The 23455-nt window shown below is 42.7% G+C and overlaps 2 protein-coding genes across 13 annotated transcripts in view; one reads left to right on the top strand and one right to left on the bottom strand.

Moving 5' to 3' along the window:
- Nucleotides 1-6672, top strand: part of LOC147125156 (START domain-containing protein 10-like) — a 47280-nt gene extending 40608 nt beyond the window's left edge. The window contains exon 6 of the mRNA XM_085998349.1: nucleotides 215-6672. Within this exon, the coding sequence (XP_085854475.1) occupies nucleotides 215-448 (234 nt within the window). The 3' untranslated portion in view covers nucleotides 449-6672. The remainder of the gene's footprint in view (nucleotides 1-214) is intronic.
- A 1952-nt stretch (nucleotides 6673-8624) lies between these two features.
- pdzd11 (PDZ domain containing 11) overlaps nucleotides 8625-23455 on the bottom strand; it is a 37760-nt gene continuing 22929 nt past the window's right edge. For 8 of the 12 annotated variants that reach the window (XM_085998330.1, XM_085998290.1, XM_085998309.1 and 5 more), the window contains one exon: nucleotides 13784-14753. In XM_085998330.1, coding sequence (XP_085854456.1) covers nucleotides 14719-14753 — 35 coding nt within the window. In that variant the 3' untranslated portion in view covers nucleotides 13784-14718. Of the gene's footprint in view, nucleotides 14754-23455 lie in introns of those variants that run through there. The other 4 variants (XM_085998335.1, XM_085998293.1, XM_085998282.1 and 1 more) reach the window with 3 other exon arrangements.

Raw genomic sequence — 23455 nt, 5'->3', positions numbered from 1 at the left:
ACATAATTGCTGTCATGTTTGGGGAAGGGTGTACAATACTGATGTCCATGCACTGGAACTGTTTAGCAATCTCTCTCTTGTCTTGCCCGATACTCTAACTACATTCTATTTGCACCATTTCCATGGTTTGGAAATGGTCTAGAATGCCAAGGTGTCGAGTGGTTCAGATGCTAATGTGACTGTAATAAGGAACGTCCATTTGTGTGTGTTTCAGGTTCTGAAGAGACTCCACAAAGTGTGTCTGAAGTACCCAGAGTGGAAACAGAAGAACAGGCCAGACTTCAAACCCTGGCTCTACCCAGAACAGAATAACCTACCGACCATGAGCCTTGCTGAACTCTCTATCCAGCATGCAGACTCGCTGGAAAATATTGATGAAAGCGGCCTGTCTGAAGACAAGAACGGTAGTGATGAAGAAGAATGTGGGAGTAAAGGCTTAAAAGACTGAAACCACGTTGCAATGTTCCTTTGTGGTGCTCTTTGGGAGAGGGGGATGAGTTCATAATTGGCCCTTGGAATTTGGGAAAATAATTCTTAATTATGGGTTAATTTAGTGGTTGGGGATGCAGCTATTACTGAACCAAGGTTATGTATACATAGGATCTGACATTCAGACAATAAATTAGATAATTGTGCCTGCTGCAGGTTAAAGTCAGTAGTGATGGTCTTGACTAAGTGAAGAATCAGCCATGCCAATGACTCTTACAGCCTATTTGGTTTTGAATGCGCCTTGCAGATGGAAACGTTATGTTGGGTTAGTGAAGAGATTACTTGGGAATACTTCCTTTAATGAGATTGAAGGACCCCTGAATTACAGGCATGGTGGGTCTCCGTTAGTGTGAAAGAATGTGTTGTTGATTTCTAGTTTGCTTTGAAACATGTTGCGATGAAGTATTTTAAAAACAAAATTACTTATCCAGTTTCAGACTGCAGCATCCTCCTTACAATCAATAGTTCTGTTCGTAACGTGATCATTTTGTGAACAGTAACTCTCTAATCTTGACACTACTGAACCAAAAAGCTCCTGATTTCTGCAGGATCACCAGTGGTTATTGTGCAGTGTTTGTATTTTGAACTGGTCTGTATTAATGCAGGTGGTGAGAATATTAACCCTAAATAAATTAATCATGTAGACCTTTGGGAAGATTCACAGTTCACTTACTTAGGTCTGTTTCTTACAATCATTTAAATGTTACTATACTCTTGTACAAGATTTGGGTCTCTGGGGCTAGAAGTGGGGTGGGGAGGGTAGGGGTCATCTTATATGCAGGTCTGTATCTCTCCTCGTGGAGCAATACTTTCAAAGATGGTAGACCCAGCAGCAGCACCATATCAGTGTTTCTATCCGCTGTTGCTTTCCTCTAGTGGTTTGATATTTTAAATTGAAACTTTCCTTCTCGATTCCTGACTTGAATCCAGGCTCCCACTGCTATTTTTAAAACCTGTGAGTGCAGCAAGGTAAATATATGGAAGGGAGATTTAAAATCACCAGTGGGAATCAGGACTAAAGTGGAGAGTTGCCATTTAAATGCGCCAGGCTCATGGAGCAGAACTACAGCTGAGCGGGAGCATGCTGGTTGAAATTAGAAAGAACAGAGAGAAAATGTATAATGGATGTCAACTGACAGGAAGACGAGGTTCTCAGTGGATAGGAACTTTATATTGTTGCCCTTCATTTTATCTTTTACAACAACAATGAATTATTCCAGTTTTTTGAGTGGAATTTGGGGGATCTTGTACAGCGGTATGTACAGTAACCTCTTTTGGGGGAGGTGAAGTAGAGAAAACTTTAAGGAACATTTTAGTTTGTTTTTGGATTTAAAAAGTGTTTGGACTTAAAAGTGGTTGGACCTAAATGCTTAATTTAATTATAATTAGTGAAGGTTACACAAGGCCATTTTTTTTTTAAAAAAAGGAAAATTAATGCTGGCAGCAAGGGTGACATTTCATTTTGTTCATAAATTGACAAAACTGATACGAGTTAACAGTACTTCAACATGCTGTCCTAGAGTAGGGCTCTGCATCACTACTAATTTTGTGACCCATGACATGAAAGAAACTGCACATGGAGTATCTTCTTTGATATGGCCACCAAGGTTTGACTGTCTGTAGCCATTTTGGTCAGATGTTTAAGAGCACTGTTGAGGTGTGTTCAAAACCAGGAGACATGTTTGTGGTTCATACTCCTGCATTTAATTCACTTCTAATTTGTTTGAATAGAAATCCACTTGTCCAGGAACTGCAATAGCATTAAGATATCTGCATTAAATTGTTCTTCAGCTACTGCTGAAGTTTCACAGCAACAAGTTTAAAAATGTTTGCTGCTCATAAACATTAATCAAGAAATCATTAAGGCAGAGCCCTCATTTTCTCACTTACACTTCAAAAAAAACCTTTAACCTTGTTGGGCTGAACAACTTCAGGTGCCGACTGTAATCGTACAGAGAATGTGGATGTCATGGTGCAGTAGGAACACCAGGATTAAGTAAATTGTTGGTCAAGGTGAGAAATGAAGATAATATATTTTGAGAACGAAATCATGGAATTGAGATATTTTTGGTATTTTGTAAAGTTGTAAACTGGATTTTTGTAACTGTTCAGAAATTGACGTAACTGTAGAGAATTCTGGGACCTCGATCCTAGTAGATGCATGCAGTCTGGGAAAACATTTCAACATGTGTGTTTGGCTTAGGAAAAATTTCCAGCAAACAACCACGGATGCCAATGTAGGTATCCTTTCCAAATTATTTATCCTGTTCCCTTCGTTATTGGGAATCTGTTATGCTCATACATTTCACAGGTCATTGATTATAGGGCCCCGTTAACAGGGAAGCAGGTTCCCTGCCTGGCCCCATAACTAACGAATGGTATGTGCACCCAAGAAGATGACCTTTTATAAAATTAGAGTATTTTGAAACCTAAGATTCAGCCACAGCACTTGGTGCATTGTCCAGCAGTGATCAATCTCCTAGTGCTTTTTATGCATTTGCTAGTTTTGAGGTCCCTACATGTCTCATAACAGTTTGAAAAATAATTCTATTTTTGTGAAAAGACCCTTGTTCCTGTTGAGTCATTTGGTGCCATTTTGCGTGCAAAGAAATTGGTTCTGCTATACACCTGCTTTTTGGCCTGTGCAGATGTTTTTATGATGAAATTCAGATATCAAATGACCTCTTAATGTTGTCACTTCTGTAGCATTTTCACTGTTGTCAGTAAGGCTTATTTATTGTATTTAAAGGAAAATTACACTGAAACCAATATAATTAAGTTTTGCCAAAACTCAATGTGATGGTCACCTCAAATTCCTCCCACCAAGTAATCAGCACTACCTCACCCAATCTAAAATGCTCTATTTAACCACAGATTAGCCACAATAAAGTGTAATAGTACTGCTAGGTTTTATATCACCGTTCAAAAGGACCCAGCATGTAAATGTCACACACCCACCCATTATGCTTTACTGAGAGCTTGGTAATAATACTGGTGTGCTATCAGTAAATTTTTCACTGATCACCTAACATTGCTTGTTAATTTGCTATTGGCTTTTCAAGTCTCTTGTAAATGTGTTGGTTAAAAAAATTTTTAATGGAGGGCTGGGCTCATGTTGCACTGGGAGTCTCCTTTTAGTGCTCAAGTTGCATTTTTCTGAAACATTGGAAAACCTGAACAAAATATCTTCAGGGGGTTAGAGGTTCACAGATGCACTTTTTCCCTCTTGCCTGCATCACAACAAGTTAATGGAGCTGTGTGATTTGAGCAGTATCCCATTGGAACAGACCTACTACAACTAACTTCCTCCGAGACTATTACACGTGTGGCTTACCTTTTTTACAGGAGATAAATGCTCCGTTCAGTTCGGGTGAGACCATCTTGCTGTTGTTTGAATTGACCATTTATCAGAGCTGAGGTTTGTTGTGGTGGGGAGAAGTCTGCAACCTTACAAAAAGCAGGGGTAAATGCTGGGATCTTTTTTTAAGTGTACTTCGAAATCCAGAAAGTGCCCGGTTCTGATCAATATTTTAAAAGAATTTGTGTCTCAAAAACATCATACTCGATGATCTGTTGTACTTGTGTACTTTGACTGTGTCAAAGGAATCTTTGGGAGTTTCTGTAATATCTGTACTTTCATTTGTCTGGCTCATGTTACTGCCATCAAATCTAGTTGGTTTCCACCTTGTGTGTGTATATATACACCTCCTGTATGTTTTGGATTGATGGCCAATTATAGACTGTGAAATATCCTCTCCCTGCTATAAAAGAGTTTGTGCTGTGAGGAGGATCTTAAGTGCTCACTTAATTTTATATTCCTTAAATACCTTGTAAGCCTTTGTCTGACTGGGGTAGAGGGGTGGTGTGGGAAGTTGTTCAGCTTATACATCTATTGATTAAACTGCATTACAATGGTGTTAACCTTCCAAGGTAGTTTAATTTTTTTTTAAAGGAACTGATCCTTTCCTCTCTGCCTCTTTCGAATCCCATCCTACACAAAATATATCTTAAATGAAGGACATACAGTAAATGGAATTGTGTATTTCAACCCTAACTTCAACAAAGGGAATTTTTCTGGTAAATTCATGTGTATTTTTATGACTGCTGTAAAATGCTGATGGTGTTTCCAGATATTGAACTGGGAGAGGAAACAATTTCAGTTCAACCATGAGTTGTAATTTCTTGACTCTACCGTGCTTTTTGTATTAAAATCCATAGTTTCATGTTTTGATGTGAATGAGGCAAAAGAGCAATCTCTTCAACGTAGGATTTATCTTTGAAAGTTACACTAATTCCAGTGCCAGCTTGCAAAAGCATTCTTTAACACTCTTCTTTCATGCAACTGGTATATGTAATTTGTTCTGTGATTGATACTGTAACTGATTACCTGAGTTATTTGCATCAGCACTAGATTAGTAAATGTCTGAGGGAGTACTTGAACCATCAGACAGCAACTTTGGATTTAGTTCCCTTCATTGTGTAGGATAATTCCAATGAGAAATTTATGTATATGTAGATTAAGCAAAGGCTGTATTTAACAAATCCTTAAGACAATTTGAATCTTTGTACATAAAGCTACCATTTAATCATTGGAGAGGAGAGGACAACACCCTAGTTTTATATGGGGATGTTGGAATTGAAGAAATCCTTTTTAATTATAGGAGTAGGTTGTAAGAAGATGGATAGATAATGTAATGTTTCAGCTGATCTTGGCCAGAGCAACAGTAGGCTACCTCATTTAGTTTCAGTGTCTGATGTTAGAGGGGGGGGGGGGGGGGGGGGAAGTCAACCAGGCTTCCCACTCCTGACAACTATCCAGTGACTCCTGCTGGTAAGTGCATGGTTGAGAACCAGACTGAACACCCCATCCCAGTCAAATAGCCTACAGATATTCAGTGCATTTCTATGTATGCTCTGTTCTTTCACCGTAACTTTGGTGGAAGAGTTGTAGAAGCCCGCGGATAGACTGTTTATGCTGTTTCTGTAGCTCGTCTGAAATTACACAGGACAAGCTGGAGAATTCTTGCGGAAATTCTCCTGTGTCTATGGGCAGAGATGAAGAATGACTACTTGAACAAAGGTATTGAAGGACAACTAGTACTTGTGTAATTATACCCTCCTTTAATACATTGCTTTGCTCAAGAAATTAACATGTAGCAGTGAAAGAAATTTAGTTGAAAGGAAACAAAACTAAAGATTTGGTAGGGAGTCGTTTTTCCCCCCCCAATTGTCACAGACCAACTATTGCTGGGGGAGGGGATGAAACACCTGTTCCCATAATTTCTCATGATTTTTTTCCCCCCTCTAGTTTCTCAGCTTTAAGAGTGCGACTTACCCTGTAATCAAGAGATTTGTATGTACACTATTGCAGTGATGCCTCATTCCTTTCAGGTTTTGTACAGTAGTTTTGCACTAAAGAGGTGATCTCACTCAAGTCATGTTGAACTGCTGCAGGGGGCCCTTTCCTGCAGTATTAATTAAGGTATAAGAAGCTTTATTTAAACTGTAAAACCTGAACTGGAAGTACATGGGGTAGTGTACAGAAAGCTTTACTCTGTATCTGGACGTGCTCAATGCAGAAAATGTTGGATGTGATGCAGAGCATCTCTTAATATGCTACACAATCAAACTGTTGGCTGTTAGATACAGCTACATTATGGCTTCTAGTGCTGTGCATGAAAATGATGGGGGTGGAGGTTGCCCTTGTTTTCATAGTTTACCAACACTCAGTCTGAAGTTGCTTGGAGGAGAAAGTAAGTAAGTGCTCATTGAGAACATACTTCAAGTGTTAGTGCCTTTGGGAGAGGAACATTAGTGAGGGAAATAAATGGACGAGGTGGGTGATCTGTTGATTTAATCCTGAGCTTGGTGACTGGGTTACATCTAGTATTGTCAGTTTTTTGATACTGAAACCGTCTGACTACAGCAACATTGCCAAAATTGTACTTGAATTAATTTCTCTCTGAAACGCTAGTATTACAAAATCACTTAGTTATGTTTACATTGATTTCACCAGTTTTTAAATGTGGGAACTTGAATTATAGCTACTATAATTTGTCTAACTTTTTTGCAATGGGTCATGTTTATTAATGAACTAGAATTCAAACTTAATTTCTTTTTACTAAACTGCTTTGTAATTATTTTTAAACATTTTCTTACAAGTAAAATATAATCATTGAACAATTGTCTGTGTGTTTCTTATCTGAAGTTTGTGCCAGATTTGTGGGATTTGAAGTATGGTGTTTATCCAGGGTAATCTATATCTGAGCATTTGAGGGGACTGAGCCAAAGGGAGCTTTACATTAAACATGCATGGTATTGGAGCTGGGTGCAAAAAAGAAAATGCTTCCTTCATTTCCCTCTTCTAGAAGTGCAAATTGCAGAAAGTACATCCCCTGCCTTGTGGAAATGCTCAAATTCCAACCATTTCCCAGTTAGTGTACATTATGGAATACTGGTACTCTACAGCCTCAAGGAACCTGGACACATTTTCCAGGTACTGCATTAAAATAGGTTTTGCCACTTATAGAAAAGGAATATCACTTTATACACTAGTTATACCTGCACTTATATGGTGTCTTATTCTACCAAAACAATTTATATGGAGGGGGTTCTCCTGTCTCGGCGGTGAATAAACAATAATGCGACGACATGGATCAATAGACATAAGGGAACAATTGAAGGTAAGGAAAGAGGCATACATTAAGTACATGGACAGCAGGGGAGAACATAACAAGGGAGAATACAAAGAGATTAGGAGAGAAGTCGTCAAAACAATTAGGAAGGCAGAGGAATTATGAAATTAAATCAAGGCACATAAAACAATAGCAAAATATTCTAGACACATACATTTTAAAAAGAAAGTCAGGATGGGAATAGGATACTAAGCAGAGGCACTATTACACATTTAATGTTAGAAAAGGATGTAGTGCTAGAGGACTGGTGGATAGCTAATATATAATACCTATATTTAAGAAGGGAGATAGAACATATCCAGGGCACTATAGACCAGTCAGCTTATCAGTGGTTGGAAAATAATGGAATCCCTACTAAAGGAAAAAATAGATAATCTCAAAACCAAAAATATCAATGAATAGTCGGTATGAATTTCAAAAGGGAAAGTCTTGCTTGATCAACCTCAAGAGTAGACAAGGGTAATGCGGTACATTTAATTTATCTAGATTTCCAAAAGGCTGTCGATAAGGACCATTAGTGAAAGACTAATGAATAAGATCAGAGAATATGGAGTTTGGGGACAAGTAGCAGAATGGATAGCTAACTGGATTTAAGACAAAGCAGAGAATAGGGGTAAAGGGTAGCTATTCAAAGAGTGGCAGAAGATGGAAAGTGGGGTCCCACAAGGATCAGTGCTGGGACAAGTTTTGTTCACAATTTATACTAACAATTTAGACTTTTGGAATCAAACAATTTCTAAATTTGCAGATGACACCAAATTGGAGGGATAGTCAATACTGAGGAGGACCACAACAAATTACAAGACGACATTAATAAACTTGCAGAATGGGCATATACTTGGCAAATGAATTAACACAGCTAAATGTGAGGTATTACATTTTGGTAAGAAAAATTAGGTCACATATTACTTGGGATGTAAGAATCTAAGTGGGGTAGAAGAGCAAAGGGATCTCGGTACAAATACACATCACAAAGTAGTGACGCAGGTTAATAAGGCCATTATAAAAAAAGCAAACCAAGCACTAGGGTTTATTTCTAGAGGGATAGAATTGAGAAGTTGTGCTAAACTTGTATTGAACTTCAGTTAGACCACACTTGGGAGTACTGTGCACAATTCTAGTCACCATATATAAAAGTGATAGAGGCACTGGAGAGGGTGCAAAGAAGATTTACAAGGATATACCCATCAGGAAAGGATGAACCGGCTAGGGGTCTCCTCATTAAAAGAGAAGACTGAGGGGTGACCTAATAGAGGTCTTTAAAATTATGAAGGGTTTTGATAGAATAGGACAGTGTTTCCACTGGTGGGGAAGAGCAAAACTAGAGGCCATCAATATAAGATAGTCACACAGAAACTTCTTTACTCAGAGTGGTGAGAATGTGGAATTTGCTACCACAAGGAGTGGTTGATGTGCCTTCAATAACCACAAAACAAGAAGTTATAGACTTTAACAAGTTGGCTTTTAATCACTAAGATCAGAGCTAACATCTCAACACACTGACTGGCTCACAGGAATGAGTCATACAGATCATGGAATCTTTAAGTAAGAGAAGTCAGGGGCGGAGCCAAGAGCCAAGACCTGGAACCTTACAGGTTAGTCAGGAAAGAGGAAGTGAAACTATACACCGTGTGGGGGAGGGTAATATACATGAGTGCAAAACGAATACAGGCAAGACAAACAGATTCCATTACATTCACCCCTTCTTTAGATTTAGTCCATCGGGGTGATGTTTCTTAAAAGTTGGTATAAGTCTGTCAGGAGGTTTTGTGGTTCTCAGTGATCGGCGCAAAGCCGGTTGGGGTGCCTCTAGGGGAGTGGATTCTGGTTCCTCCGCTGTCCGGGCCTCCGCAGTGTCCTCCAGGTTAAAGTTGGGTATTGATACCTCTGGGCGTCCGGTCTCTTTTTGGTGTAGGTCTTCCTCGGGTAGGCTCTCATCGTTCTCTCCGCTCCCCGAGGGAGCGAGGTCTTTTATGGAAACAGTGTCCTCTCGCCCATCAGAGTATTCGATATAGGAGTACTGAGGGTTTGCATGGAGGAGCTATACCTTTTCCACAAGGTGGTCCATTTTATGGCCTCTCACGTGCTTCCGCAATAGTACTGTCCCCGGAGGAGTCAGCCATGCGGGTAGAGATATGCCCGAGGTGGATTTCCGGGGGAAAACGAACATCTTTTCGTGAGGGGTAGCGTTAGTGGCTGTACATAAGAGACCTTATGGAGTGGAGCACGTCTGGGAGGACATCCTGCCAGCGGGAGGTCGGAAGGCCTTTTGACTTTAAGGCTAACATGACAGCCTTCCAAACAGTAGCATTCTCCCTTTCCACTTGCCCATTACCCCGGGGGGTGTAGCTAGTGGTTCTGCTAGTGGCTATCCCCTTTGAGAGAAAGAACTGGTGCAGTTTGTCACTCATAAATGACGTCCCCCTATCGCTGTGTATGTAGTTCGGCATACCAAACATGCAGAATAGATTACAGAGACACTTGATGACCGTGGCACTGGTCATGTCTGGGCAGGGAATGGCGAAGGGGAAGCGGGAATATTCATTGATACGGTCGGCAGAGGGAAGGGGTCCCTTGAAGTCCAGACTTAGGTGCTCGAATGGCCGTGTGGCTTTGATAAGGTGTGCACGGTCCGGCCTGTAGAAACGAGGCTTGCATTCCGCAGAGGTGCGGCAGGCTCTGGTCATTGCCCGGACCTCCTCGATGGAGTGGGGCAGATTGCGGGACTTTATAAAATGGTATAGTCGGGTGACCCCTGGGTGACAGAGGTCGTTGTGGAGACCCTGTAATTTGTCCGTATGAATGCTGGCACACATTCCCCGCGATAGGGCGTCTGGGGGTTCATTAAGGGCTCCCGGCCTGTACATAATATCATAGTCGAACGTGGATAGTTCGACCCTCCACCTGAGTATTTTGTCATTCTTGATTTTCCCCCTTTGTTATTAAACATGAAAGCCACCGACCGCTGGTCGGTGAGCAGGGTGAAACGTTTGCCGGCTAGGTAGTGTCTCCAGTGCCGCACTGCCTCCACTATAGCCTGTGCCTCCTTCTCGACAGAAGAGTGCCTGATTTCAGGTCCCTGAAGGGTTCGGGAGAAGGCGGCCACAGGTCTCCCAACCTGATTGAGGGTCGCAGCTAAGGCAAAGTCTGACGCATCGCTTTCGACTTGAAAGGGAATGCTTTCGTCCACTGCACACAGTGCAGCCCTTTCAATGTCCTGTTTGATACTGGTGAAAGCCTCCCGAGCTTCAGCTGATAGTGGGAAGGACGTCGATTTAATGAGGGGTCGGGCCTTATCGGAGTAATTGGGCACCCATTGGGCATAATACAAAAAAAATCCCAGGCACCTTTTTAAAGCTTTGGGATTGTGTGGCGGGGCAGTTCCTTTAGGGGGCGTAATCGGTCAGGGTCCGGTCCAATTACCCCATCTTCCACCACACAGCCATGGATACAGAGACGGGTTGTGTTGAAGACACATTTGTCTTTGTTGTAGGTTAGATTCAGCTTTAGGGCAGTTTTTAAAAATCTCGCAAGATTTAGATCGTGGTCTTGCTGGTTGTGCCCGCAGATAGTGACATTGTCCAGATAGGGGTAGGTAGCTTGTAGTTTATTCTCGTCAACCATGCGGTCCATCTCACGTTGGAAGACCGAGACCCCATTTGTTACCCCGAAGGGCACTCTGAGAAAATGGTAGAGGCGTCCGTTCGCCTCAAAGGCGGTGTATGGGCGGTCCTCCGTTCTAATGGGGAGCTGGTGATATGCGGATTTGAGGTCGATAGTCGAGAAGACTCGGTATTGCGCAATCTGGTTGACCATTTCTGATATGCGGGGTAAAGGTTAGGCGTCCAGCTCGGTATAAATATTAACAGTCTGGCTGTAGTCAATTACCATCCGTTTCTTTTCGCTATTTTTAACTATGACTACTTGGGCACGCCACGGACTGGTACTGCATTCAATAATGCCTTCCCGCAGGAGTCTGTCCACTTCCGCCTTGATAAAGTGTCTGTCTTCCAGAATGTACCGTCTACTTTTGGTCGCTATGGGCCTACAGTTCGGAGCGAGATTAGCGAATAAAGAGGGCGGGCTGATTTTTAAGGTTGATAGGCCACAGACTGTGAGTGGCGGCTGGGACCCGCCATATGCTAGCGTGACACTTTCGTGGTGGCACTGGAAGTCCAGGCCCAAGATTACATTAACACAGAGTTCTGGCATCACGAGGAGTTTAAAATCCTTGTAGTCCGTGCCTTTTACAGTCAGTGTTACCACACAGTAGCCCAAAATGTCCGAAGTGTGGGCTTAGCAGCCATAGCAATTCTGCTCCGTGTAGGGGTTACCGTTAATGAGTGCCGCCGTACCAGGCTAGGGTGGATAAAACTCTCGGTACTCCCAGTCAATTAAACATTTTGTTAAATTCCCGTTTACCTGTATGTCCATCATAGATTTTGTCAACGGGTGTGGCCTGGATTGATCCACTGTGATCGAAGCCACTGTTGGGCCCTGGGCGGCCGTTGAGTCGGGAAAAGATGGCGGATTCCAAGATGGCGGCCCGCACGAGGCGGTGACGGAGTTGGAAATCGGATTCCCCCTGCAGACTTTGCTAAAATGCCCCTTTTTCTTACATTTGAAGCATGTAGCGTCCTTCGCTGGGCACCGTTGTCTGGGGTGCTTGGCCTGGCCGCAGAAGTAGCATTTCGGGCCTCGAGACATTGCCGCTGTAGTAGGACTCCTGGATGAACTTCTGTGTGGGGACTCCGGCGGTGTAGAGCTGGTCTGAGACCTGGATGGGGAAGATGGCTGATTCCAAGATGGTGGCCCGCTCGAGGCGGTGAGGGCCGCATGGCCAGAAGAATAAGAGTCAGAGTTTTTCTGGGCCACGTCCAGCGATCGCGCAGTGGCCACTGCCTTTTTTTTTTAAAGTCCAGGACCTCCTTCTCCAGCAGTCTCTGCCGGATATAATTCGATTTGAGGCCCGTGATGAAGGAATCGCGGACCAATTCGTCAGAGTACACGTTGGCCGTCACGGCCTTGCAGTTACAGTCCCGGACCAAGTCCTTTAGGCCCTGTAAGAAATCGTCCATTGATTCCTCAGGTCGCTGCCTGCATGTAGCCAGCAGATATCTGGCGTACACTTCGTTTACTGGCCTCTGGTATTGGGCCTTCAGGATAGTGATGGCCTCCATGTAAGAGGTGGCGTCCCGGATGAACGAATAAATCCGATGATTAACGCGAGTAGTCAGTAGACTCAGTTTATCTACCTCGCTAGCGGATGAGGCCCTTGCGAAGAGTTCGAAGCATTTGAGCCAGTGTCCAAATTGATTTGATGCTTCAGCAGAATGTGGATCCAAGTCCAGACGCTCTGGTTTTAGGAGTCGATCCATCCTAGTATTCTTTAGTGATTAAAATTGATGTGCCTTCAATAACCACAAAACTAGAAGTTATAGACTTTAACAAGTTGGCTTTTAATCACTAAGATCAGAGCTAACATCTCAACACACTGACTGGCTCACAGGAATGAGTCATACAGATCCTGGGATCTTTAAGTAAGAGAAGTCAGGGGCGGAGCCAAGATCCAAGACCTGGAACCTTCCAGGTTAGTCAGGGAAGAGGAAGTGAAACTATACACCGTGTGGGGGAGGGTAATATACATGAGTGCAAAACAAATACAGGCAAGACAAACAGATTTCATTACAGTGGTTGAAGTGAATAGTGAAGATATATTTAAAGGGAGGCTAGATAAGCATATGAAAGAGAATAGAGGGTTATGCTGGTCGTTAGATGAGGCTCGAGTGGAGCAGAAATGGCCCATTTCTGTGTTGTATAGCCTATGTAATCCTGAAGAAACAATGTAAACAGCTACAAGTTGCGATTTACAACATTTCCCCAGGGATCCTGAAGCTATGGCAGGAGAATCCAGTCAGAATTCTCCCATGTATAGATAGTTGCAGAAAATCTAGATATACTAGTGCAAGAGCAAAATGATGCCAGTTATAGTCCAATCTTTCCTAATATGGTAGTGTGTATTCTACAGTTTGTGTTAAGCTAAACTACTAAACCCAGAGTTTGTATTCTCTATTTGGCTATTATTGAGCCAATGATAAGATGCAGTTCTTCATTCTATCTACTGCATGCCACAGCTGGATTGTTAAGACATTCATTTCAGGGGTTTAGATGTTTCCCTAATGCCTCTGAGTATCATATACCAATAGTTTTGTGTAAACATTATTTGCCATCAACTCTATTGTTCCTCGAAAAGATTAAGGGACGAGCATAGAAGTATTTTTATCATACATCATTGCTGGAGTGGAATATGATAACCAAACAGATTACACTACTGCAGTTGTGTGTGAACAGAATTACATTGGTGAAATAAAGCTGCTTTATTCTGGTATTACTTGTTTTTCTTGAAGAGTCATGCTGAACACAGCATTTATTCCATGATTTGAGGTCTCTCAAAATGAAGTTAATGTACACAGCAGCATTAGAGACAAAGACAACCACTACCTGAAGGACAGGTGAGGATTTTTGAGTCAATTATTCTCCCATCCATGATCAACTAATTCAAAATACTTATAAAACAAAAATTCAGAATAGGCAAGGGGTTTAACAAATGCACACTGGTTTATTTTACAATTATCAATAGCATACTACAAAGCTGTATTCACTATCATCATTCAAATCTTTGGCCCATTTGACCTCTTCCAGATAACCACCCCAATCTTCTTTCCATTACAGCATCTAGTGATTTCTTGAACGAGGGTAGTATTCTAGCCTTATTGACTCAGAGCTCATGCCAGGCTGTTAATCACCATCTGTGTAAAGAAAAGGGTATGGGGGTGCATATAGTGGGTGTTTATATTGTTTTGAAAGATATACCAATTAAATGCAGATAACCTGCTAGTAGTGCTAAATATGAAAACTGTGTTCATTACGTTGTATAGCCAGCTAACTGGAAAGTATTAACCAGGAACATAAACAGCACTAGTGAGATGGAAGATAGCCCACACAGATTTTGCAATATGTGATATTGATGCAACACATGGAGTTCAGCCTTGTATAACAAAACAAATGGAGTCAAGGGTTTCCTTAAAAATCCTTATGTAGGATATGTTAAGTTTTGGTCCAGTATACAAGTTGTATAAATATTATACAGCAGTAGCTTTGTGGGTACTCACTTACATGGAGTTGAGGGTTCAAGATTCCTTCCAGATCCCCAAGATAGTTATAGAACCAGGCACCTGTCAGAGTTTCACTTATCAGAATGCGAGATCACTGGAGTTTCCCCAAAATGTTCAAAAAATGTCTAACAATTTACATTGGCAGAAACATACTTTAGCTATAGAAATTTGAAATAGAAAATGCTGGAAGAATGTTTATAAATCCCAAATTTGACCTTCAATAAATACAAATCTCAAAATCTCACGACAAATTGAACCAGCTGTTATAATCAGCTGACCAGACACCAAGTACCAAACTTTCCAGCTAATTTCTAAGGCACAGTGATCCCACTACAGAGCTATATATCAGCAGGACCTCCTTAATGAACCGTCCGTTCCTTCTGCCTTCGAAAGTCTGAAAGACAACAAAGAGAAAATCTGACAATCCAACATAAGAGGATCAAGAATGGAAGCAGCTTTCAATCCTAAAACAATGCATGCTACAAAGTCATTTTTCTGATTTCCCCACTGTAGACATTTACCATCAGGGAACAGATCATTCAAGCCAGCAATGTAAAACAAAAATCAGATTGCTGATTGCATGGATGGGCTGATGGCTCAGACTGCCTGCAGCAATAATAGAGTTGCTCCTACTAGTGGGACCCATTTACTTTTGTTAGCAGCAGTTTGCCTCATTTATATTACAGCACTGCCTCTGGAGGTAATTGGATCACATTTGTAAGGGGTAAATGTAAATGGAATACCAATGATTGCTAGCACCTCTGCTGAAATATAACCTGCTACCTTCATTGTACTCAATATACCAAACACAAAAGCCATGCAGCTTAACACTCCATTTAGATCCTCATACATAAGGCACTCATGATGTGGAGATGCCGGTGTTGGACTGGGGTGGACAAATGTAAGAAGTCACAACACCAGGTTATAGTCCAACAGCTTTATTTGAAATCAGAAGCTTTCGGAGCACTGTTCCTTTGTCAGGTGAAGTGAAGAGTTGCATATAAGCACAGCATATATAGTCAGAAAGTACTGCCAGATGATTACTGGAGTGTTTACGGGATGGTTTCCTGGACCAATATGTCGAGGAACCAACCAGAGATCAGGCCATCTTAGACTGGGTATTATGTAACGAGAAAGGATTAATTAGCAATCTTGTTGTACGAGGCCCCTTGGGTCGGAGCTATCATAATATGATCGAATTCTTCATTAAGATGGAGAATGAAGTAGTTGAATCAGAGACTAGGGTCCTCAATTTAAATAAAGGAAACTACGATGGTCTGAGGAGCGAGTTGGGTAGGATTGATTGGGGAATGGCACTCAAAGGGTTGACGGTGGATAGGCAATGGCAAACATTCAAAGACCGAATGGATGAGCTACAGAATTTGTTCATCCCAGTTTGGCATAAAAATAAAACAAAAAAGGTGACTCAACCGTGGCTAACAAGGGAAATTAGGGATAGCATAAGATCCAAAGAGAGGACATATAAATCGGCCAGAAAAAGCAATAATCCTGAGGATTGGGAGCAGTTTAGGATTCAACAAAGGAGGACAAAGGGATTAATTAAGAAAGGGAAAATAGAATATGAGAGTAAGCTTGCAGGGAACATAAAAACTGACTGTAAAAGCTTTTATAGATATGTGAAGAGAAAAAGATTGGTGAAGTCAAGCGTAGGTCCCTTGCAGTCAGAATTAGGGGAATTTATAATGGGGAACAAAGAAATGGCAGACCAACTAAATACATATTTTGGTTCTGTCTTCACAAAGGAGGACACAAATAACCTCCCAGAGATGCCGGGGAACATAGGGTCTGATGAAAGGGTGGAACTGAAAGAAATCAGTATTTGTAGGGAAATGGTGTTAGGAAAATTGATGGGACTGAAGGCCGATAAATCCCCAGGGCCTGATAATCTACATCCCAGGGTACTTAAGGAAGTGGCCCTAGAAATAGTTGATGCATTGCTGGTCATCTTCCAGAACTCTATACACTCTGGAACAGTACCCATGGATTGGAGGGTAGCTAATGTTACCCCACTATTCAAAAAAAGGTGGTAGAGAAAAAGCGGGAAATTATAGACTGGTAAGCCTGGCATCGGTAGTGGGGAAAATGCTAGAGTCCATTGTAAAAGATGTAATAGCAGAGCACTTGGAAAGCAGTGACAGGATCGGACAAAGTCAACATGGATTTACAAAAGTACGATAGCAAAATACTGCAGATGTTGGAAATCCGAAATAACAACAGAAAATGCTGGAAAAACTCAGGTAGTCAGGCAACATCCGTGGAGAGAAATTTGAGTTGACGTTTCGGGTTGGACCCTTCTTCAAAACTGGAAAGAAAAGAAACTTCTCCTTTAACTCCACTCATTTCCTCCAAATCAAAGGTGTTGCCATGGGTACCCGCATGGGTCCTAGCTATGCCTGCCTTTTCGTGGGCTATGTGGAACAATCTTTGTTCCAGTCCTACTCGGGTCCCCTCCCTCACCTCTTTTTCCGATACATTGATGACTGTATCGGTGCCGTTTCCTGCTCTCGCCCCGAACTTGACAATTTCATTCACTTTGCCTCCAATTTCCACCCTTCCCTCACCTTCACATGGTCCATCTCGGACTCTTCACTTCCCTTCCTCGACTTCTCCGTCTCCATCTCTGGGGATAGGTTATCGACCAATATTTACTACAAGCCCACTGACTCCCACAGCTACCTGGACTACACTTCCTCCCACCCCGCTTCCTGTAAGGACTCCATTCCATTCTCCCAGTTTCTCCGCCTCCACCGTATCTGCTCCGACGACGCCACCTTCCACACCAGTGCTTCAGACATGTCTTCCTTTTTCCGCAACCGAGGATTCCCCTCTACTGTGGTTGACACTGCCCTCGACCATGTCAGTTCTATCTCCCGCACTTCTGCCCTCACCCCTGCCCCTCCCTCCCGGAACCACGATAGGGTTCCCCTTGTCCTCACCTTTCACCCCACCAGCCTCCACATTCAACGGATCATCCTCCGGCATTTCCGCTACCTCCAAAGTGATCCCACCACCAAACGCATCTTCCCCTCCCCTCCCAGCATTCCGCAGGGACCGCTCCCTCCGAGACACCCTAGTCCACTCCTCTATCACCCCAAACAGCCCTTCCTCTTCGCCTGGCACCTTCCCGTGCAAGCGGAGATGTAACACCTGCCCCTATACCTCCCCCCTTCCCACTGTCCAGGGCCCCAAACACCCCTTCCAGGTGAAACAGCGATTTACTTGTACTTCTCGCAATCTAGTATACTGTATTCGCTGCTCACGATGCGGTCTCCTCTACATTGGGGAGACCAAACGCAGATTGGGTGACCGCTTTGCGGAACACCTCCGTTCAGTCCGCAAGGGTGACCCCGAGCTTCCTGTCGCCTGTCATTTTAATTCACCGCTCCATTCCCACTCGGACCTCACCGTCCTTGGCCTCTTGTATTGTTCCACGGAAGCTCAACGTAAACTCGAGGAACAGCACCTCATCTTCCGATTAGGCAGTCTGCAGCCTTCCGGACTCAATATCGAGTTCAACAATTTCAGATCATAAGCTTGGCCCCCATTTCATTTTCTCTTGTAATTGTTCCACTCCTTTCCCCCCCCCTTTCCTTTTGTTTCTCTCTCTACCTGGCAGCTATCTTTTGCCCTGCCAGTACACTTTACACCTAATCCCAGCCTATTACCATCTCGTCTAGCTTCTAATCTCTTTTACTTCTTTTGTTTCTTTTATTCTTTTGTCCGATCGCAGCCCTGCCTCCGATCTAGTTTCTTTTCTTTCCAGTTTTGAAGAAGGGTCCAACCCGAAACGTCAACTCAAATTTCTCTCCACGGATGTTGCCTGACCTGCTGAGTTTTTCCAGCATTTTCTGTTGTTATTATGGATTTACAAAAGGTAAATCATGATTGACTAATCTACTGGAACTTTTTGAGGATGTAACTGGTAAAATAGATAAGGGAGAACTAGTGGATGTGGTGTATTTGGACTTTCAGAAGGCTTTCGATAATGTCCCACATAAGAGACTAGCGTGCAAAATTAAGGCACATGGGATTGGGGGCAAGGTATTGACTTGGATAGAGAACTGGTTGGCAGACAGAAAGCAAAGAGTTGGAATAAACGGGTCGTTTTCCGAGTGGCAGGCGGTGACTAGTGGGGTACCGCAAGGATCGGTCCTAGGACCCCAGCTGTTCACTATCTATATTAATGATCTGGACGAGGGAATTGGATGTAATATCTCCAAATTTGCAGACGACACAAAGCTGGGTGGGAGGGTATGCTGTGAGGAGGATGTCGTGAAACTCCAGTACGATTTGGACAGGTTGGGTGTTTGGGCAGAAACATGGCAAATGCACTATAATGTGGATAAATGTGAGGTTATCCACTTTGGTGACAAAAACAGGAAGGCAGATTATTGGAATGGCAATAGATTGGGAGAAGGGGAAGTGCAGAGAGACCTGGGTGTTCTTGTGCACCAGTCGCTGAAGGTAAGCATGCAGGTGCAGCAGGCAGTTAAGGCGGCAAATGGTATGTTGGCCTTCGTAGCAAGAGGGTTCGAGTACAGGAACAAGGATGTCTTGCTACAGTTGTACAGGGCCTTGGTGAGACCGCACCTTGAGTATTGTGTGCAGTTTTGGTTGCCTTACCTGAGGAAGGACGTTCTTGCCATGGAAGGAGTGCAGCGAAGATTCACCAGGCTGATACCTGGGATGGCAGGAATGACGTATGAGGAGAGATTGTCGACTGGGCTTATACTCACTGGAGTTTAGAAGATTGAGAGGGGATCTCATCGAAACCTATAAAATTCTGTCAGGCCTGGACAGATTAGATGCAGGAAGGATGTTTCTGATGGCCGGGGAGTCCAGAACCAGAGGTCATAGTCTAAGGATAAGGGGTAAGCCATTTAGGACTGAAATGAGGAGGAATTTCTTCACCCAGAGAGTGGTGAACCTGTAGAATTCTCTGCCACAGAGGGCGGTGGAGGCCAGTTCATTAAATATATTCAAGAAAGAGTTGGATATATTTCTTAAGGCTAAAGGGATCAAGGGATATGGGGAGAAGGCAGGGACAGGGTACTGAATTTGGATGATCAGCCATGATCTCATTGAATGGCAGAGCAGGCTCGAAGGGCCGAATAGCCTACTCCTTCTCCTATCTTCTAATGTTTCTATGTATCTTTCTAACTGCCCTTTATCACACCTCAGCAGAGAGATAAATCACAGGTGTGAATGGTGTCCAAACAGGTCAGTCAGGAAAACATTACATCAAAGAACAATGAGGTGGGGTCACAAGGGGTCAAATGTTGCAGATGCTGGGGTTTGTATGGAAAAACAAACAAAAAACTATTTTTTTGCTGGAAATCACAGCAGGTTCGGCTGCATCTGTGTAGAGAGAACAAGCCAACGACAACTCGAGTCTGAAGTCTGGGTGACTCTACGTCAGGTGGGGTTACATGTAGCGTGACATGAACCCAAGATCCCGGTTGAGGCCGTCCTCATGAGTGCGGAACTTGGCTATCAGTTTCCAGCAAAAAAGTTTTTTGTTTTTCCATACAGACCCCAGCATCTGCAACATTTGACCCCCTGTGACCCCACCTCATTGTTCTTTGATGTAATGTTTTCCTGACTGACCTGTTTGGACACCATTCACACCTGTGATTGCTGTGATTATCTCTCTGCCGAGGTGTGATAAAGGGCAGTTAGAAAGATTACCTGCAATCATCTGGCAGTACCCTCTGATTATATATGCTGTGCTTATATGCAACTCTTCACTTCACCTGACGAAGGAGCAGCGCTCCGAAAGCTTGTGATTTCAAATAAAGCTGCTGGACTATAACCTGTTGTGTGACTTCTTACTAAGGCACTCAGATCTTATACCTTTACTCTCCATCAGTCATCAATCCATCTATTTTTGTGAACACTTTGACCAAATTAACATTTATTGTACTTACTATCCATGGGTAAAACTGGACAGTGGACAGGATTGGAATACAGCAGATTTAAGTTGGTTTTGTTTTTTGCTGAAATTAATTTAAAACTTTAATAACTGATGCGTCTATATCACAGGTACAAGTGTGAAAAAATTGACTTCTTGAAGACAACATTTTGGTATCTGGTTCATATTTTAGTAATTTCTAGGCCGTCTACAAAGGATAGATGGCAACCCTAACCAGTGGTAACCTACATTCAACATGCTTAATTACTTGTGGTATTGTAAATGTATGCAATATACATACTGAACTGTATGCATGAAACTTATTGGCAGTAAATTCCCATTTATATTTAATTGGATTGGACAGTGCCTATGCTTGCAGTGATTAGTCAGTTTCTTTTAAATGGGTTAAGGATTGCATTAAAGTAGACAGGAATTTAACATGATAGCATTAACCAGTGCATGAATAATGAGGACATTGAACTCCTAGGGGTTAATATCCTTGCTGTAAAACTTATTTTAGGACTTGCTGGAAGATGTATTCATTTATATCTCTCTCTTCCTTTAAGGTCCTCCTTAAAGCCCACCAATGACTAAGCTTTCGGTCACCCCTCATAATATCTCCTCCTTTTGTTGGGTCCTTTTTTTTGATAATGCCTTTGAAGCGTTACGTTTAAAGCACTTTATAAATGCAAGCTGCTGTTCAATTTTACGTTTATTACAATTTGCTTTAAGGAATTATGTTTTAATCTTTCATCTGAAAGAAAGGATTTTGAAGCTCCCCCTAGGCCTGAAGATATTTGTGTAGTACTGCAGCATAGGGAACTGGAAGAACCCAGGTTTGATGCCTGGCATGTACTGCGTTAGCAGCTGATCACAGCTAGGGTGCTACAACTGGCCTCAACGTCGCTGGACAACCACCAGGGAGGGGAGAAAAAAATCTACCAGCTTTCGCATTCCCCAATTATCCAGTTACCACTGCTGGAAAAATGCACGTGTTGGGTGAGGACCAATGTTCCTGTTAAGCTGCTCAGCCGGCTCACCAGCTTTTTAAAAATAATGTGCATGCCCTTAAAAAAAATTAGAGGGAACATTGGCGAGGACAGGGTCAGATTTTGCGGAGATGCCCTCTACTGTCAAACAATCCGTCAACATTCACTGTCCAGACATATGAAATGGCCAATTGAGTGAGGTAGTGGAAAAAAGACTTGCATTTCTATAGCACCTTTCACGACCATGGGACGTCCCAAAGCACTTTACAGCCAGTGAAATATTTTTGAAGCGTAGTCACTGTTGTAATGTAGGAAATGCGGCAGCCAATGTGCGCACAGCAAGTTCCTACAAACAGCAATGTGATAATGACCAGATAATTTGTTTTTTTAGGCGTTGGTTGAGGGATAAATATTGAGGGAGAGCTCCCCTGCTTTTCTTCGAAAAATGCCATGGGATCTTTTACGTCCACCTGACTGGGGAGACGGGGCCTCAGTTGAACATCTCATCCAAAAAACAGCACCTCCAACTGTGCAGCATTCCTTCAATATCGCACTGAAGCGTCAGCCTAGATTTTACGCTCAAGTCTCAGGAGTGGGACTTGAACCCACAACATTCTGACCCAGAGGTGAAACTGCTACCCACTAAGCCACAGCTGACATCTGTCACTAATGAAACCAACTCCAGCAACAGCTAGTACCTCAGAAGCCAATGTGAATTTTTTTTAAAATAAGGTGATACATGAACCCTCACCCCAGAAAGGTCCCTCTCCTCCAATGGAGCTCAAAGCAGTTTCTAGGAACATGATCTCTTTCCTCTGTTGGCCCCACCACATGATCCAGGTCAGTTAATCTTCTCAGACACAAACAGCTGTTTTTTTTTTTTAAATGGCCTCAGTCAACGCGGAGGGAGCCTGATGAATTTAAACCAAGTGCTTAATTTATTATGCACACATTAATTTTAAATATATAGTTGGTTATGGTTGACTAAGGGGCTAATATATACAGGAAACTCTCGTTTAAACGGCACCTAAATATCCAGAATTCTCTATTAACCGGCAAAACTCTCACTCCGAAAACAACACCTCAATAACCGGCAATGTTGCCAAGTCCGAGCCTCCCGCGGTGGCCGAGTTAGTCAGTGGGGGTAGTTCTCCAAACTGCTGCTTCTTGGCGTTGTCGGAAGTCGGAACACTTCAATACCCCTGTAACAGGAGTCTGACTCTCCCGCGCTGCCGGTAGTCTCTTCTGATCCACCATTTTACAGGGGTACTGTGCGTCTCCCACGCTGCTGGTAGTCATTGCATTACCCTCAACTGGCAGTACTGTACTTAATCAAGCATCTTCCACCATCCATTTAACACAACATTCTGTAGGTGAGTACCCAATTACTGTATACTGCACGTCTTGATTCTTTTAATTTTTGTTTGTTAAAAATAGCCTCGGTAGATAACCCTCTCCGTCATCCAGAATTTTTGATCAACCAGCAACACGGCGGTCCTGTCGGTGCTGGATACCAAAGAGTTTCCTGTATAAGAGGCCAGGATAAAAACCAAACTACCAACTTTGCGAATGTCGCTCCATTATTAAAGATGAGTGGGGAAGAGAAACCAGGTAACTACAGAATTGTCAGTCTAACAACAGTTGTGGGGAAGTTACTAGAATGTGTCATTAGGGACAGGGTGACTGAGTGCTTGGACAAATTTGAGCTGATCAGCGAATGTCAGCATGGATTTCTGTAGTCGTGTCTGACTAATGTAGTTGAATTGTTTTTGAAGAGGTCACTAATATGGTAGATAAGGAAATGTCTATGGATGGTATTTATCTATGGACTTCCAGATGGCATTTGATAAGGTTGCGTACAAAAGATTATTAGCATAAATGAAGGCGCATCTAATTGAAAGCAACCTTGCAGCATGGGTTGAAAATTGGTTGGGCAGAAGGAGGCAGAGAGTAGGAATAAAGGTACATACTCTGATTGGCAGGATGTAACAAGTGGTGCTCCCCAGGGATCTGTACCAGGGCCTAAGCTTTTCACCATATTTATAAATGACTTGGATGAAGGACTAGAGAGTTGTGTATCCAAGTTTGCATATGACACTAAGTTAGGAGGCACAGTAAGTAGTGTAGATGGGAACAGGAAGTTGCAAAGGGACACAGACAAAGACAGATTAAGTG

This window comes from Somniosus microcephalus, chromosome 1 (assembly GCF_052327205.1).
Source record: "Somniosus microcephalus isolate GS21.2 chromosome 1, FLI_Smic_1.0, whole genome shotgun sequence".
Taxonomy (NCBI): Eukaryota; Metazoa; Chordata; class Chondrichthyes; order Squaliformes; family Somniosidae; genus Somniosus; species Somniosus microcephalus.
The sequence above is the reverse complement of the archived record's forward strand: the minus strand, read 5'-3'. Positions and strand labels throughout refer to the sequence as shown.